Source organism: Belonocnema kinseyi, chromosome 6 (genome assembly GCF_010883055.1).
Source record: "Belonocnema kinseyi isolate 2016_QV_RU_SX_M_011 chromosome 6, B_treatae_v1, whole genome shotgun sequence".
In the NCBI taxonomy this organism is placed as follows: domain Eukaryota; kingdom Metazoa; phylum Arthropoda; class Insecta; order Hymenoptera; family Cynipidae; genus Belonocnema; species Belonocnema kinseyi.
Genome location: NC_046662.1, coordinates 38,303,537 through 38,323,047, shown reverse-complemented (window position 1 = coordinate 38,323,047; position 19,511 = coordinate 38,303,537). Strand labels below are relative to the sequence as shown.

At 25.0% G+C, this 19,511-nt stretch overlaps 1 protein-coding gene across 6 annotated transcripts in view; it reads right to left on the bottom strand.

Moving 5' to 3' along the window:
• The window catches only part of LOC117175224 (box A-binding factor-like), a 54,883-nt gene that overhangs the window by 3,108 nt on the left and 32,264 nt on the right, over window positions 1-19,511 (bottom strand). For 3 of the 6 annotated variants that reach the window (XM_033364884.1, XM_033364882.1, XM_033364883.1), the window contains exons 5-7: window positions 17,620-17,745; window positions 13,818-13,953; window positions 3,541-3,706 (exon numbers count right to left, since the gene is read on the bottom strand). In XM_033364884.1, the coding sequence (XP_033220775.1) occupies window positions 3,541-3,706; window positions 13,818-13,953; window positions 17,620-17,745 (428 nt within the window). Of the gene's footprint in view, window positions 1-3,540; window positions 3,707-12,644; window positions 12,948-13,806; window positions 13,954-17,619; window positions 17,746-19,511 lie in introns of those variants that run through there. The other 3 variants (XM_033364888.1, XM_033364885.1, XM_033364886.1) reach the window with 3 other exon arrangements.

Here is a 19,511-nt window from a genome sequence, read left to right as displayed (position 1 = left end):
AGTTCTTTTCCGAATTTGTAGGAAATCATCTGAATAATTTTTTCTAATCCTTTTATTTAAAATTTTTTTAAATTTACATTTTGTTTTAAATTTTGTTGAAGATTTAACTTATTTTCGAATCTTGTCAAAACTTTTGAAACTTCTGAAAATCTTTTAAAATAGGCAGTCTAAGTTTACTGGAAAATTGCACTCAAAATAAAAAAAATTGCTTTTAATTTTGTTATTATTTTACTTCATTTTTAGTTAAAATTTGAAATAATAAAATTGAAAACTTTAATATTGTTTTATTTCATACTAAATTTCAATGTTCAGAATGAGAAAATTTGAGGTGTGCAAATAAGATTTCATGGAAAATTGAAAATTGCATACTACTCTATTTTTAACTTAACCTAATTTATATTAAAATTTATCTCAATTTGTTAGGTTTACAAATTTATTCGGTGCCTTTACTTTGCTGTCTTTTATAAATTTTGGTCAAACTTGAATTTTTTCCCGCCCTGAGCTAATTAATTATAAAGTGTGAGCCTTAAACTTTAAGGCCACTTCCGCATAACCTCAAAATTTTTTGTTATATTTTTTTCAAACCCAACTTACGTTCACACATAAAGAGCACTAAGGAACGTTTGTCTAGTCCTTAATTTTTACAATTATACAAAGTTTTTTATTGCTTTCCTCATAATTATACAAATTAAGGACAATTTTTTTTAGGTTACGCTCTACATGGCCTTGAATTAAAATGTAACAGGTGGCGGCCCTGCGGACTTAACCTCAAAAATAATTAGTGTATTTTTTCATACAATTTTTTTACATGCAGCTGACGCTGCTTCACCTATGAGTCTTTAGGTTAAATCCGAAGGACCGCCACCTATTAAATTGTATTTTAAAGTTTAAGATTCGCCCTAGAGATCCTTTAGGTACAGCTGTATCCCAACTTCCCATTGTTTTGATTGTCTACAATTAAACCGGAACCAGAAGTGATCAAAACTATTTTGTTAAAAATTCGTTTCTCGGGTTAAAAATTAATTTTTTCAATTACAAATTTTACAGTACCATTTTTAGTTAAAAATTTATCCTTTTCAGCTGAACGTTCATGCATTATGTTAAAATTAGTGTTTTTTGATAAAACAGTGATCTTCATCGTCACAATATTTTGTTAAACCCCCGTTTTTTGTTTGATTGATAATTAATGTTTTTAAATGTAAATTTAAATATTCCACACTTGGTTGAAAAGTGATCTTTTATAGGTGAAAATCAACTATTTGGTTGGAAATTAATGTATTTTGTGCAAAGTTAATTTTTTTGGTATAAAATTAATGTTCGTGGTTGAAAATTTATTTTCTTGTTTGAAAGATTCATCATTTTTCTTGAAAATGTATTTCTTTGTTTAAAAATTAATTTATGTTGTTGAAAGTACACATGCATATACTTACACATATTTAATTGGAAATTCATTGTTTTTTGTTGCAGGTTAATGCTCTTGATTAAATATGTATTTTTTTATTGAAAATTCAACTATTTCGTGAAAAATTAATTTTATGGATAACATTTTTTTTAACTGAACTATTTTGTTGAAAATTCTTCGTTAGTTGGTTGAAAATAATTTCAATGACTAAAAAATAACATATTCAATTTTTGGTTGAAAATCATTCTTTTTTTAGTTGAAAATTCAACTATTTGGTTCAAAATTCGTGTATTTTGTAGAAACTTAATATTTGAGGTTAGAAATTTATTTTCTGGTTAAGAATTCGTCTTTCTTTGTAGAAAATTCATCTTCATAGTGTATTCGACTTTTGGTTTAAAAGTTAAATTTTTTAGCGGAAAATTCAACAATTTTATTGAAAATTATGTACTTAGTCAAAGTTTAATTTTTTTGGAGAAACTTAATCTTCATGGTTAGAAGTTCATATTTACGGTTGAAACTTCGTTTGTTTGTAGAAAATTAATCTTCATGGCTAAAAATTCATCTTTTTGGTTAAAAAATCAACTTTTTCGTTAAAAATTCAATATTTGGTTAAAAATTTATTTTGGTCGGTGAAAGATTCATCATTTTCGTTAAAAATTTATTTCTGAGACTGAAAATATATTTATATTATTAAAAATTCGTCTTTTTGATAGAAAAATAATCCTTTTGTTCGAAATTCATCTTCATGATTAGAATTTCAACTATTTGATTAAAAATTCATTTTTGGGGGAAAAAATCATAATTTTCGTTGAAAATTAACTTTATTGGTTGTAAATTTATATATTTTGTTAAAAATTGGACTTTTTTGCTCGTAAAATATTTTCTTTGGTTGTAATTTCAGCTTTTTTTTTAGAAGTTGAACTATTTGGTTAAAAATTCAGTTTTTGAGGTACAGTTTTTTAACTTTCATTGAAAAGGTGGCTTTTTGAGTGGAAAATTTATCTTTCTAGTTGAAAATTCATACATTTTATTAAATATTCGTCTTTTTTGGTAAAAGAAATTCTCTTTTTGGTTAGAAGTTAAACTATTTAGTTAAAAATTCATCTTTTTAGTTGATAAATCATCTATTGGGTTAAAAATTCATCTTTTAAAATTGAACAATTTTGTTGAAAATTTGGCATTATCGGTTGCAAATTTATTTTTTAACTGACACTGTACTATTTCACCTTTGTTTTAAAATATAAAATTCACCTTATTTTTAGTTGAAAATTCGACTTTCTTGATAGAAAAGTAATCTTTTTGGTTGAAGATTTCTCATTTGAAAAAAAAATTTTTTTGGTTCAATCTTAATTTTCTTAACTGAAAATTTAATTATTCCATTTTTGGTTGAAAATTTATCCTTTTCACTTAGAATTTCATGTATTTTGTTGAAAAATCGTCTTTTTTAGTGAAAAAAATCATGTTCTTGGTTGAAAACTCACCTATTTGGTTAAAAGTAATTTTTTATTGAAGATTCATCAAACTAATCGAAAGTTTAGGTTTATTCTTAAAAACTTATCTAATTTTTTTGTTCGCCCTTTAAAACTACCTTCGGGTGAAAAAAAATTGAATTTGAACAAGAGTTACAAGATATCAAAGAAAAGGCACCGAAATAATTTGTAGACCTAATAACAGAAAATCTTTAATGATCGGTTACAAAGTATACAGTCGTGGACACACCCGGGGTACCTCGGTACCCCCATGCAAAAATTAAAATATGAGTGGATTATAAATTTCTTTTCAAGTTATTTGATTCATGAACGTGAATTGTGTTGAGTAAGAACAAAATAATTAATAAATAAATAAATTATTATTCAATTAATAAATGTTCGTTAAATTATGTGTGCGGCAACCCAGCGAACAATTTAAAGTATGCTGTGCCTTATTTACTCACTTTTGACATTTATTGAAATAAATAACAAGGAAATTATTTTTATTTTTTTATTTTTTTTTTAACTGAAAAAAGGCACGGTACCCCCGGTGTGTAATAACGCGTATAAAATTGAGTGTGCACGCAAGGGTTAAATACAAATGAAAACCAAATTTTTTAGACTGACGGGAATTTTATTCACCCATTATTATTTAAAATTTTCACTTACGTTAGGGTAGTTTGACGATTCAAAACTGCGGCAGAAGGTAATGCAAGGGGCGAATGAGCATGTCCTAAATGTGAAGTCGTCAATGTACCGACAGGAGAATAATGATCGTTGCCCCCTCCACCCTTACCGCCACTTGAATACATACTCAACTGCAGCTTCGAGTCCACTGAAATTTCAGAAAAGTCAGTTTTTATAAAAATTTGCAAAATTTTGAAAAAAGTTATCAGCAACTTATTGCGCAGTTTAGAGATCGCACTTTCCACTAGGGACCGTATTTAAATTGCGTAAAAGCTCAAGAGGGGGGGGGGGGCGTAGAAACATTTTGTTGCGATTTATTAGGGTATGGGGGGAGGTCCTTCACTCATGTAGGTAATTTTTGCAAATTAAATTAATTAAATTTGGTAAATTTTATTTGGTTCAATATTTTGTTCAAAACTCATCTGTTTGGGTTAAAGATTTAACTATTTTCATAGAACATTAACCTTTTGTTTAAAATTTGTATTTTGTTGCTAATATGTCAACTGAAATCTTTTTTGGATGAAAAATATTTTTTCAGCAAATTTGTCTTTTTGATTTCAAAATTTTATCCTTTTTAATATGAATATTGAATCTTTCTTGGATAATTGTGCAACTGTTTTTTTTTTTGAAAATTCAACTATTTTCTGGAAAATTTACTTTTTGTTTAATTAGTATTCTTGTGTTGAAAACTTAATTAAAATTTTTTTGGAGTGAACATTCACCTCTTTTTTTTGAAGATTTATCTTTTTAAATAAAAAATTTACCTGTTTAAATAGCATTTATATTTTTCTTGGGCAAAAATGTAACTGTTTCGTTGAAAATTTAATAATCTTATTAAAAGGTCCTACTTTTTGATTAAATACTCGAATATTTAGCAAAAAATTCGCTTATTATTTACAATTCTTATTTTGGTGTTAAAAAGTGAATCTTCTTTGTTTACAAATTTAACTATTTTTAAAAACTTTTTTTTAATTCAAATGCTTCAGAAGAAATTTCATCCTTCTTGAATACATTTTTATTTGAAGGATGAAATTTCTTTTGGAACAGATAAATTAAAAGGAAACTTTAAAAAAAAAGTTAAATTGAACTTTTGCTTTTTTTATTTCAAAATTCAATTGCTTTAACAGAAATTACATCTTTCTTGGATAAAAATGCAAATCTTTGTTTTAAAATTTAAGAATTTTGTTGAAAGTCATACTTTTTGATTGAAAATTCTGCTGATATTGATATTTTTGTGTTGAAAAAAAAACTAAAATATTTTCTGGGTGAAAATGCAACTATCGTTAAAACGTTTTTTTTTAAATAAAAATTAATCTGTTTTAAGAGAAGTTACATTTTTCTTGGGTAACAATTTAACTGTTTCGTTGAAAATGAATCTATTTTATTAAAAAGTTATACTTTTTGGTTAAAAACTCTAGTATTTTGTTGAAAATTAATCTATTTCGTTGAAAATTTACTTCTTGCTTAAATTTAATATTTTGGTGTTAAAAAAAAGAAATGAAATCGTTTCTGGATGAAAATACAACTATTTGGTCAAGAATTCAACTATTTTATTAAAAATTCATCATTTTGGTGAAAAAATTCGTCGTTTTGGATTGAAAATTAAAATTTTTTCGTGAAAACTTCTTCTTTGTGGAAAAATGAATATTTTAAGCTTGAAAAGCTAACTCAAATATTTTTTGGATGAAAATTCTACCATTTTTTTTAAATAAAAATTCTTCTGTTTTAGGTGAAATTTCATCTTTTTTAGATGAAAATGGATCTACTTCGTAGAGAATTCAACAATTCTGTTAAAAAGTAATTGTTTTAAATTCGTCTTTTTGGTTGAAAAATTTATCTGTTTCAGTAGACATTTTTTTTTTATAAAAATGCAACTTTTTGATTAAAAATATTATTCTTTGTATGAGTATTTAACTATTTTCTTTGAAAGATTTGGTCGAATCTCTTTGTTGAGAAATATATTTTTTGAAAATGTATATCTTTAGTTAAAAATTCTCTTTATTTGGGAAAAAATAATTTTCTTGGATCAAAAATCAATTGCTGTTGGTTAAAAATGCATCAATTTCTAGGAAAATGAATTTTTTGCTGAAGTGGTATTTCTTGTTTGAAAATTAATTTTTTTTCTAGAGAAAATTCGTCTTTTGGATTGAAGGTTCAACAGTTTAGATAAATTTTTATTTATTTCTTGAGTGAGAAATCTTTATTTGTTGGAAATTCCTCTTTTTAGTTTTAAATCTCTTTTTTTCATCTTTTTTTTGGTTGAAAAAATTCGTATTTTGGGTTCAAAACTAAATTTTTTCATAGAAACTTTTACTTTGTTAAAAAATTCATATTTTGGTCTTAAATATTTAACTGAAATATTTTTTGAATGAAATTTCAAATATTCTTTTGACTTTTTACTTTTAATCAAAATTCTTCCTTTTTAAGAGAAATTTGATCTTTTTTGGATAAAGATGCATCAATTTGGTAGAGAATTCAACAATTTGGTTAAAAAGTCATCCTTTTTGGTTAAAAATTCGTCTTTTTGGATTAAAAATTCAATTTTGTCGTAAAACCTTATTTCTTGTTTTAACATTCATATTTTGATTATGAAAAGTCAAGTAAAATCTTTTTTAATAGAGATTTCATTTTTTTTAAACTTTATCTTTTTAAATTAAAAATTCATCTGTTTTGGTAAAAATTTCATTGCTTGTATGAAAATGAAACTTTTCGGTTGGACCCTATAGAACCAGTCAAATTGCATTCCCCAAAAAAAAACGTAACAATTGAGATTTTACCCAAGGAAATATTTTCATTTAAATTTTAAAAAGTTAAAACAGTTAAAACGGACCAAAAAAGACGAAAACTTAAATCCTCAACAAAGAAAAAATTCTCAGTCAATAAAGAAAAAAAAATGTCTTCCAAAATGTAGAATTTTCAACTAAGAATATTAATTGTGTACTATACACAACGATTTCTTTAGAAAACACATAAATTTTTAACCAAATAGTGGAATTTTCAAGCTTAAAGGGCGAGTCTTCTGCAAAAGAGTTGAATTTGCAGTAAATAATTCAATTTTCAATTAAAATGATAAATTTTTAAAGCAGAAAAATATTTTTAAAAAAAATTTGAAATAAAATACGTGCTTTTCTAACCAAATAGTCGATTTTTCAACCAAAAAAATTCAATTTTCTACCAAAAAGGCGTATTTTCAGGCAAATAGTGAAATTGCTAAACCAAAGGAGAATATTTAAATTTTCATTTTAAAAAATTAATTTTAAATCAATGAAACGAATCTTCTACAAAACAGAATTTTCTACAAACTGGGAAATTTTCAAGATAAAAGACGAATTTTTTGTATACAACATTTTTATTTGCTATCCGAAAATATGAAGTTTCAACAAAAAATTAATTGCTATTCAAATGGTTAAATTTTAAGTTAAAAAATTAGTTTTTAACTCAAAAATGAAATTTTGAACGAAATACATCAATTTTAAACCAAAAAGTGAAATTTTCAAGCTAAAAGGACGAGACTTCTACAAAAAGGTTTAATTTTTAATTAAATAATCCTATTTTTAAACAATAAAATAAATTTCCAAATAAGATCAATTTTTTTACAAGAAACACGAATTTTTAATCAAATATGTACATTTCTAACCAAATAGTCGAATTTTAAACCACGAAGATTATTTTTCTACGAAAAAAGACGAATTATCAACCAAACAGTTAAATTGTTAAACCAAAGGGGAATAGTTACATTTTCAGTTGTAAAAATTGATTTTAAGTTTAAAAAATTAGTATTTAACCCGAAAACAAACTTTGCACAAAATACATACATTTTCAATCAAATAGTTGAATTTCTAATTAAAAAATATAAATATTTTTTAAAAAATTCAATAGTTAATTTTTTAATTGAGAAAAGTAATTTTCAAGGAAAGAAGTGTATCTTCTACAAAACAGTTGAATTTTCTACAAAAATGTTGAATTTCCAAGTTGTATCTTCAACGAACAAATTAATTTTTAAGAAACTAATTCAACTTTCAACCAAGCAGTTGAATTTTCGAAACAAAAAATGTATAATGGTTGATATTTAAAAAAATATATTATAAATAAAACATAATTTCAATATATCAGAAGACGAATTACTTTTAAAATGCCTAAATTTGTAAGCTAGTAGTAAATTTTAACCAAAAAGATTATAACCAGAAAAGGCGAATTTCAAAACAAATAGTTGAATTTTCAACCTTATAAAGATTACTTTTTAAATAAAAATGGAATAATTAAATTTGTAATTTCTATAAAATAGTAGAATTTTACCACCAAAAATATTTATTTTGAACAGTAAAGTTATTTTCAAACAAATAGTTGAATTTTCTGCATATCAAAATAGTATTCATTTCGAATTTTATGTTAATAAAAAAAAATAAATATAAGCAGAACGTTCATATTTATTATAAATATTTTTAAAGGACATCGGATATCTTTGAAATAAAATTTTCTGTTATTAACCTTAATAATACATTCCGCTCCAAAATCCACTAAAAATTGTTCCAGTTTTAAATAATAAACAACTTTTCTTGAAAACTACAGTTGTAGCGGAGAATTTTTTTTCAAAATTTGTACGAAAATTAATTCTATTAATATTTTAAGGAAAATAAATTTTTTAGTTCATTATATTGAAAAAATCCTAGGTTATTCTTTCTTTATTCATAAAGTTTAATGCGCCAAAATAATTAATGTACAAAATTGTACAATCAAATTAAATTAATGAGCGATTGATTTTAAATCATATCAGTAAAAATAGGCGCACTAATTAAAACTCGATAAAAATAAATTCGCCAAAAATTGTTTCTGTTTTAAAGAAGAAACTTCTTTTCTTGAAAACTACGGTGGTAGCGGAGAAATTTTTATTTCAAAGTTTTACAAGTCATTCTGTAAATATTTTAGAAAAAAGAAATGTTTTAGTTCTGTATGTTTACAAAAATCCTGAAAAATTGTTTTGTTTTTATGAAGTTTAATGCGCTAAAATGAATAATTCAAATTTTTTTGATAAATGCAATTAGTGAGATATTGATTTTAAATCAAATTTAGTTATAATAGGCGCACTGATTAAAACACGAAAAAAAAACTTGAACAATTCACTCTTTTTTCAAATCCGTCGAATACTGTTACAGGTTTAAAGAACACACTACTTTCCTTGAAAACTACGGTGGTAGTGGAGACATTTTTTTCCAAAGATTTATGAGGCATTCAATAAATATTTTAAGGAAAAGAAACGTTTTATTTGAGTGTGCCGACATAAATTCTAAATTTTGATTTTGTTTCTATCAAGTTCAATGTGCCAAAGTAAATAATTTAAAGTCTTTTAAAGTAAAAGAAAATTAACGAGAAATTATTTTTGAAGCAAATTCAGAGTAAATAAGCGCACTGATTAAAATACGGTCAAAACAAAAAACCTTAAAAAAAGCACTCCCCTTCCAAATCCGCCGAATACTGCTTCAGGTTTAAAGAAGAAACTACTTTTCTTGAAATCTAAGGTTGTAGTGGAGAAATGTTTCTTCCAAAGATCTACAACAACTAATTTTATAAATACTTTGAGAAAAAGAAATGTTTTCAGTCAGTGTTTTTACAAAAATCGTAGATAATAATTTTTTTCAATAAAATCTAAAGCCTCGAAATAAATATTAAAATAAATATTAAAATAAATTAAATTAGTGAGAAAATGTTTTAAAATCAAATTTAGTAAAAATAGACGCAATAATTAAAACAGGATTTTTAAAAACGTTGAATAATACACTCCCCTCACAAATCGCTCGAAAACTGTTTCAGATTTAAAGAACAAACTACTTTTCTTGAAAACTACGGTAGTAGCGGAGGATTTGTTTTATTTCTATAAAAAGGTATTCTATAAATATTTTAATATAAAGAAATGTTTTAAGTCAGTATATTAAAGTAATCCTAAATTAATATTTCGTTTTTTTGTTTAAGTTTGATGCGCCAAAATAATTCCTAAAATTTGTTTAATTAAATTAAATTACTGAGAAATTAAAAAAATATATATTTACCGAAAAAAACGCACTAATTGAAACTTGATCATTTTCCTAAAGTGTTTGATATCTAAATTTTGCAAACAGTATAATAAAAAATTGAATTTATTTAGTCGCATTAAAAATTATAAAATTACTAGACAATTCCGTGAAAATCTGAGAAAACTGTTGAAAGAATAAAATTTTCTTCACATAATGGAGCATGAACGAAAGCAAGCCAGGTGAAAAAATTATGAAACACAGCAAACATTAAGAGCACAAATAAAAAAATTTAAAGACAACCATAACCGCTTTTCTTACAGCGCAAAAAGTATAAAAACATATGATGCAATAAACAATCAAGCCTTGTATAAAAACTATCCTCTTTAATTTTAAAGACTTTGAGAATTTATTTCTTTGCAAGAAAATGATTTTATCTTTTTTGTTTAACAATTAAATAACATAAAAAAGAGAGTGCCTTTTTTATTACTTCTAATTTTTCTAATAAAAAAGTGTTCTTTTAACTTTTCTGTGTTTTTTTTTCTATGTTGACTTGCACTTAGATTGTAGGTAACTCCCCACTGAGGAAAAGTACTCATTATTATCAGTCGCATCTCTCTTTCTGACCAATCAGCTTTACTGTGGTCATTTATTTAGACGGCCATCATGCTGTTCACTCATCGATCACAAGACAAACTGACACAGCAACATATATTTCCTAATCTGTCAGAAAATAAGTAAACAAAAAAAATCATGAGAATAGCACTAAACTCTAAATTCTTCTTTCGAGTTATTTCTTTTAGAAATTCTGAAAATTAATCGTATTTTTACATTTTTTTATTATTTTAAGCAGCATGCATAAAAAAATATAAGCAGAAGCATATTTGATACACATACATAAAAAAGCTAGACTTACGAATTTTTGAGTAAAGTTTTAAATTTTATGATAAATCTTCTTTCTATTTAAAAATAAAATACCTGTTGAGAAAGAGCAAAAAACATTTGTATTTTTATGAAGAAATACAAAAGAAAAAACTTTTTAATTTTTTTCAGTTACCATTTATTTCCAACTTTTTGGATTTTTTATGAAATTATAATCACATTATACTCACTTTTATTTGTTTTTTCGAAAAAACATTTGTATTTTAGTAAAAAAAATACATAAATAATACAAAAACTTTTTAGCATTAAAAAAATTGAATTTTAGAATGAAATAATTTAAGAAGAAATGTGTTGTACAGAAAGAAAGTTGAATAGATCCAGATTTGAATAATAATAAATATTAATAGATTTGACACATAAAATAAAAAAATATGTTAAATCAATTTTGTTTAATTAATTGCAAATATTTATAATTTTTTATTATACTTTTTCTAGCTGAGAAAGTCGAACATTCTGACAGAGCTTTCACTTTTCCAGCTCGAGTTTAAGAAATTTTTTGAGTTAACCTTTTTTTCGAGTAACTTTCTTTGAAGAACTTTTCGGTATGAAAAAAAGGGAAGTCCTTACACTTTTCCCCTTTTCCATCTCGAAAAATTGCCAATAATAATATCATAATATTTTTTATTATTTTAAGCAGCATGCATAAAACAAATAACCCAAAACGTATTTGACACACTTACACACTGAAAAAAGACAGGCCTACATATTTTGGAGTGAATAGTTTCAAATTATTTGAAAAACCTTCTTTTGAGTCCAAAAGTAAAATAACAGTTGAGAGCGACCAAAAAACATTTGTATTTTTGTCAGCAAACGCAAAAATATTTTAATATATTTTAATTATCAATTATTTCCAACGTTGTATTTTTGTTAAAAAGTACATAAATAATCGAAAAAAATATCTAAACATTTTTTTTCATTAAATTTCAGAATGAAACAATATAAGAAGAAATATATAGAAAGAAAGTTGAATTGATTAAATATTTAAATAATATTAAACATTAATAGATTAAAATTCTTTTAATTAATTTCATCAATTTTTAATTAGTTTTAATATTTCACAACTGATTGATTTGAAATATTAGAATAGCAAAAACTACAAACTGCTATAATTGAGACAAAAATCATAATATGTTAATTCAATTTTGCTTTATTAAAAATTGTTTATTATTTATCACATTTTTTATCAAAAATGGCCATTTTTCCAGCTGGAAAAGGGAAAAAGGTTAACATACTGTCCCTTTTCCAGCTCGAATTTAAGACATTTTTCGAATTAACTTTTTGCGGGTAACTTTACCATCCGGAAAATGGGACGAGGAATTTCTGTCATACTTTTCCCCTTTTCCAACTCAAAAAATTATCAGTCTAAGGAGACCAAAAACAGCTTTATTTTTGTCAAAAAATACAAAAATAATCCGATTTTTTGCAATAATATTGAAAAAAAATTTGAATCGATCAAAAATTCTAATAATGATTAAATATGAAACAATTTCAATTGTTTTAATAATTTTCACTTGTCTTTAATTAATTTTAATATTTAACACTTAATTATTTAATTAATATATAATAAATTACAAATGTTTATAAAAAATATTCTTAATTTAAAATAGTAATTTTTCTAGCTGGAAAATTGCAGAAGGAAATTCTGTCACACCTGACCCCTTTTCCGGCTAAAAAATGACCAATAATGACTATTTTTGGCAATTTGATCAAAATACGTTAGGATAAGTGATTTAACAGAATTTATACTTTTTTTATTTCTTTGTTTTCGGGGGTGGTTGGGGAATATAAAACATTTTGAGTGTTCTTGAATGATATTTTACTTTTGGACTCGAAAGAAAGTTTTCCAAAAGGTTTCAAAACTTTTACCTTTTTATATCAATATCCAATTCAAAATGACCCCAATTTTTTCTGTGCCATTCTCTCTTTCCAACTTCCCAAGCTTCAAGCTTCCACACCTTCACTAATTGGAACACATTTAAATCCATAAAATTCTTTTTATTTTTACATTTCAAAACCACATTTGTAACAAGCTTTTTTACAAGAAATATGTTTTACCCTAAGTTTAAGAATATTATACAGCCTTATTTTTAAAAAAGTACTGTAACATATTTTGTAGATCGACTGCTGTGATTCAGTAACAATATATAAACTATAATTAATATAATATAAAATATTTTAAACGTTATATCCTATTCGTATATTGCTAAATCGCGATAATTATATTTAAGTCCTATTACTTGGTAATATTACAGAATGCTTTTATATAGTAAATTAATAAATTTTTATATTAACATCGGCGATTAAAAATTGTATCACACGAACACATAGGACGATTACATACCCAACAAAAGCACATCAACCAGCACACAAGAAACGTAATAGCAATTGTTGAAAGCACGAAGAAACACTACCTGTAGGTACACCTCTTGCGAACGACTTTTTCTATAAAGATCCAAGAATTCAAATTTCAGAATCTTTATATTTTCTCAGAAAATCTCAGAAAATCTCAGAAAAATATTCTCATCATCCCAGAAAGAATTTATTTTTCCTTCGAAAGAATGTTTTTCTGCGTAAACGAAGTTCATTTTTGTCGAAACAAATCTGGACATGTCATGATTTCGAGATACACAGCATTTTATTTTACCTAAATTCTCTCAAAATTTAAAAAGGGTATGTTAAAAATTTGAATTTATCTTTCAAACATTTTATATAAATTCTACGGAATTTGTAAGTCATTAAATGGCGTGGGCATTCCGAGACCTTAAAGAGCATTATTCAAAGTACCGAAAACTGACGTTAATATTTAAAGTTTCATAAAAATGTCAGTTACGCGTTTATGCCTTCCCAACACAGATATAATGCGTCATTAATCTGGCAAATACTACATTACTTGTTTGTCAAAAGTTTTATTTAGGTACGAATATTTGAGGTAAACGTTAAATAAAATTCTTTGTCTCGACCTTCATTTCATGTTTATATTTAAACTAAGTGGGTATTATAATTCTAGTTTAGGAAATGGTTGGAATAAATAAAATTTAAACTAATTGTAAATTTTTGGTACTGGCAGAAGTTAATAGACGTGTAGCCATCATTTTAGAATTTACTAATTGAATATCAATTTAATGATCAATATTCAAGGATTAATACTGATCAGAGACGTCAAAGAATTGATTAGCTAATATAGTATGAAATCTAATAATTTTAAATCATCCATTATAGGATAGGAATATTCTTCATAAGGATAAGACTCGGATTTTATTTCAGCTTTTAGGGAAAGTAATTCTTGAATAGACGTGCTCACCGAGGACTCACCGAGTAAGCTGGACTTAATCTCGGTCTTGTGTATACCACTTGGTCCGCCAAGGCCTGATCCCATACTGGCATGGTTTTTCGGTTTCCTTTTCCTCGTCTGAATTCCGTCTTTCTTCATACTCATTGGTCGATTCACCTGTTAGAAAATAAAGAAAATTTCATTATGTTACAAAATAATTAAAATTTTTTTTCAATAACTTCAAATAAATTTAAAGGTCTCAGTACAGAATTAGGTAACCAATAAAATGGAATTTTTTTATAAAAAAAAACCAAAAAACATTTTGTACAATCTAAATCAGTATTTAAAAATGAAACAAAAGTCCACTCCCAAGCCGAGGTATTCCTGGATTAAGTCCAAAAAATTTTGAGTGAATAGAATTATCCAAGTTCAATTAAATTGATGTGGAAGCTGGCAATTTTAATGAAGGACTAGCCAAAAATCGATGCAGGCTTGGCTGCGGATTGCGATAAAAAAAACTAAATTTTTTAATTTAAAAATAAAAAATATGCTTTCAAGATATTGGGCTTCTGACCCGGCCATGTATGGCGATTAAAAAACAATTTTTCAATTTTTTTACAAATAGCAACCTGCTAACAATATATGATTCGAGTAATTTTCCATCTCGAGAAGGGAAGTAGAAAATTTTTTCACTCTTTTCCCCTTTTCCAGCTCAAAAAATTACCCATTTTTTTCAATAGATAATTATTTTCAAAGTTACATTGAAAAAAATTGGAATCTCTAAACAATTTTAAAAATTATTAAATATTAATCAATTTGAATTATTTTCACAAGTCTTAAATTTATTTTAATATTTAGCACCTGATTAATTTGAAATATTGGAATAATTAAAAAATTGACATAATAAGCATCTAAATAATATGTTAAATAAATTTGTGCCGTTAATAAATTATAAATATATATTTAAAAAATATTTGTAATTCAAAACAGTAATTTTTCTACCGAGATATGGGAAAGCTGAATAAAAATCAAAAATGTTTAATAAAAAAACTATTGTCCATCGACATTTTTTTGCAAAGAATTAAAAAAAATATATTTTTTTTATTAAATGCTAATACTTTTAAGAAATAACAATGCCAAATAAATAAAATAAAAAATATTAATCGATCAAAACTTTTAATAATTATTAAATACTAATCAACTTGAGATTTTTAAAGATTTTCACTAGACATCAATTAATTTTAATATTTCACACCTGAATAGATTGAAATACTAGAATAATTAAAAAATGCTTTAATTAACATCTAAATTATAATATTTTAAATAAATTTGGGCCGTTAATAAATTATAAATATATACATATACAATATTTTTAATTAAAAATAATAGTTTTTCTATCGAGATATGGGGAAGCAAAATAAAAATAAAAAATAATTGATAAAAATAAATAATGCCCATCCGACATTTTTTGCTAAAAATCCATAAAAAATAAGATATTTTTTTTATTAAATGATATCAAAGTTCTGTCATACTTTTCCCCTTTTCCAGCTTGAAAAATTACCCATTTCTTTCAATAACTAATTATTTTCGAAATTTCGCTTTTTCCAGGTATATAAAAAAAATGTATTACACTAAACAAAATTTGCATCGATTAAAAATTTCAATAATAATTAAATATTACTTAATTTGAATTATTTTAATGATTTTCACTAGTCGCCAATTGAGTTTAATATTTAGCACCTTATTAATTTGAGATAATAGAGTAATAAAAATAATTGCCATGATTAACATCTAAATTATTATGTGTTAAATAAATTTGGGTCATTAATAAATTATAAATGTTTATAAAAAATATTTTTATGCAAAAAATGATTCCGACCCGATGTTTTGTTGTTAAAAATCAAAAAAATATATATATATATATTTTTTTATTAAATTATATCTAATAATTTTAAGAGATATCAAAGCTAAACGATTAAAAAGACTTCTTACTATGAGAAATTTTATTTTTAATTATTGTATCAAAAAAAAAAGATTCTTCTCTTTAATTTGGTACAAAAAAAGAATGATGTAAAATTCTTGCTTGAAACCAGTATTAAATAATTGCCAAACTATCAAAAAAGTTGTTTAAAATCATCGGAAACTTTAATGCTTATAAATGAGAACCTTAAAAAATAAAACTGTTTTAAAATCGTGGATTTTTTGAAATTTTACAATAAAAAGATTGAAACTGTTTTATTTTCTCTTAAGTTAAAAACAAAAACGCATTTTTTTAAGCTTACAGTATATCAGTTTGGTTAAATTTGAAATAATTGAAAATTAAGTCATTTCATAAAAAAAATATTTCATGAGACAATTTTGATGTTAAATGAAATTAAAGAATTTCAAACTGAACGTTTTCAAGGATAAAAAATTCTCAATAAATCTCGAACATCCGAGTTGAAATATTTACTTGTGCTAAATAAATCTTAAAATTCTTCTGATGTGAGAAACTGAAAATTCTTCAGTTAAAATATACTTCAAGAGATATATAAATATACTTCAGGTTGTCTACGGGGAGAAAAAACAAAAAAAAACTCTAGTTAAATAATTGTCGGGGAATGTCTGGAAGTGATTTCTCAAAACAGTAAATAAATAACCACGCCAATAGATCGATAGATAATCAATCGATTCCCTCAACTGAGCAAGGCAAGCGGATAAATGCCATTTCTTATCAAACACACAAAGCTGATAAGGTGACGATTGAGCGGTTGAAGATCGAAGTTTTATAAAAAAAAAAAAATTCATTAATTAATTTACTAAGAGACACAGCTACAAGTAGCACGTTATTTTTTGTACCTACAAAGAAAACATTTTTTACTCTCGCAAATAAAATGTAAGCACTATTTCTTTCCTGTAAGGAAGGTATAGTGAAGAAATATGACCGATATTGTTTTCGATTATAAAAGAGTTTAATATGATATAATAATAAATTATCGTTTCCTTCCAGTAATTTTTATGTTTCTTAAGTAATGGAAATTAGTTTGAAATAATGTTCCACACAAATGACGACAATAAAACTATAAATCTTTTGCGTATATTTTAAAATAATTTAGAGGACATGGAAACGAATAGGTAAGCACTACAAAGTCTAATGAGGGAAAAACCGTTTGTAATATGTAATATTCTGAGAATATGCTGGGATCATATAACTGTCGTGCAGGGCACAACGTTCTTGTTTGCGGCCTTTACTGCATTTGTTTTAAGCCGACTCTTTATTGTTTCTCAGCCAAGTTTAGCCTTTCTGCGCTTCATAGCGATGATTCTCGACAACTTAGTGACGCAAATTCTGGTAAACATCATGAAATTCATGCTTTACGTTGAAAATTACCTCGTTTTCATTCATGCAAGCTAAATTCAACTGAAATTGCATTCGTGAAATGCAGATTCTGAGCTTCAGTTTCTCTTATTTCAAAAAATGGAACAAGTTTAATATTTTTCGAGGACGAATTAAATATTTAGATTTAAATTACCGAAAACTGAGACTAAGTGGTGCATACATGGGTAAAGCGGCACACCACTAATTCTCTATTTAAAAGGGGATATTGCTTCTTCCGGGTTTTACAACTTAAGTTTTACAATCTTTGGTAATGAGTCGCGATATTTTTTATCTAAAAAAATAAAATATTGCATTCAAAAATGCAGAATCGAGAATGTTTCACTTTCAAATTTCTCTTTGATCCGGTTGATTGGAAATAATTATGATGCTTTTTATATATGTGTCATATTAAGGGACTTTTATTTATTTAAAAAAAAATAGTTAATTTGATTATTAAATAAATATTAAGAAAATATGAAACTTACACTGTGTAGTTTGAAGTAAAGACCACAGGCATTGCAAACTGGTTCTCCGTTATTGTTTCTTCGCCAGAGGGTTGTGTTGCTTGTCCCGCAATTTGCACATCTTACTCCTGGTCTTCTTCCACCGCCCTAAAATAAAAAAAGTAGCATAAATTTAGAATTAAACTATACATTTTATCAAATAAATTAGAAAATTTAGAAAATAAATTTACTCATAATAATCCCTTTAAATAAAAAAAAGCATAGAAATCCTTATGCGAATTGAGATACGTTTGCACTTCTTAATAATCTTGAGTGGCTAAATTAAAACTTTCAAATTATCTGATAAATTCTTGAAAATATTATACATGTTTTCTGCCCGTTTTTTCGCTGGAAAGTAACACTTTTAAATCAAAACCATCAAGATTCCGATTTTCAAACAATTTTAGGTTATGTTACATTGTTAGGGTTTTTACACATAAAATTGCCATTTTTAAACAGAATCCATAATACTTCGCACAATATTTAAAATTTTTTAACAGTTAAAATAATGATTAAATTTCCAACAATATTTACAATTCTGAACAATTTTCTGTTACATTATGTTAGTGTTTTTATTGGAAATTATTGGGATTTTTAATAAAAAATTATTAGATTTTAAATAATATTTATTTTTTTTAACAGCTTTACGTTATATTAGCGCGTTTTTCCTGAAATTTGTATTTTTAAATAAAAACCATTATATTAAAATCCTATGATTTTTGATTAAAATTTATCAAATGTATAAGCTTAAATACTTTTTGAATCTTATAGTGTTTTTCGACCAAAATTAAAATTATTTATTTAAAAAATAATTAAATTTTAAAGAAGATTCATAATTTTTTTTAACTTTACGTTAGGTAGGTTTTTACAACAAAAATTGGTATTTTTCGAAAAAAATAATCATAGTTTGAACAAGATTTGGAATCTTTTAACAATTTTTGATTGTATTAGTGTTTTTCGTTAGAAATTGGAATGATTATTGAAAAAATAGTTTTTACAATAGATTTGCAACTATGTACAAGTTTAGGTTATGATGACTTTTACACCGGAAATCGATAGTTTTTGTAAAAAACCATTAGATTTAAAAAAATATTACTTTTTTGTACAATTATAGGCAAAGCTATTGGTTTTTACCGAAATATTGACAAACATTTCAAAGAAGATTCACAATTTTCAAACAATTTAAGGTTACGTTCACTCTTTCAACTGAAATCAATTTATTTCAAACAAAAATTATTAATTATGTTAGTTTTTTTAGAGAAATTGCAATTCTCAATTTCAAAAATTATAAGATTTTTCATATTATATCATTTATCTTCAGATTATCATTCAGTCAATAAATTCACAACTTTTGAACAATTTTTGGTTTTTTTTTGACGTTCTATGTCAAAAATCGGTACTTTTAATAACAATTACCTTTTTCGCTATTTATTTATGGTTTGTTTTAGAATTATATTTATATGTTAAAGTCCGGAACATTGGTAAAGACTTAAAAATTGATAATGAGCAAAAGGAAAATTTTTTATTTTCAAACCAACTTTATTTTGAAATTTAGGAAAAAAACTTTTAACTTTCTTTAACAAAGCAATGTATAAAAAAATTTTTTAATTATTAGTTTCTCAAGATTTTAGGTTTTAAATGAAGAAATTGAGTTGGATAAAAATATGAAATCTTTTAAATTTTAAGACATTTGAATTAAATTTAAAATAAAGAGATACACGAACAATTTTATTAAAGTTTTACTAAAAACTACAGTTTTTCATTCTTCAATAATCACAGGCCAACAATTCTCAGAACCAGAGACCAGACCTACTATACCCGAAGGTTTTTGCTGCGCTGAATCCGAATCTGACCTCAGAAAAATTCCATCACCC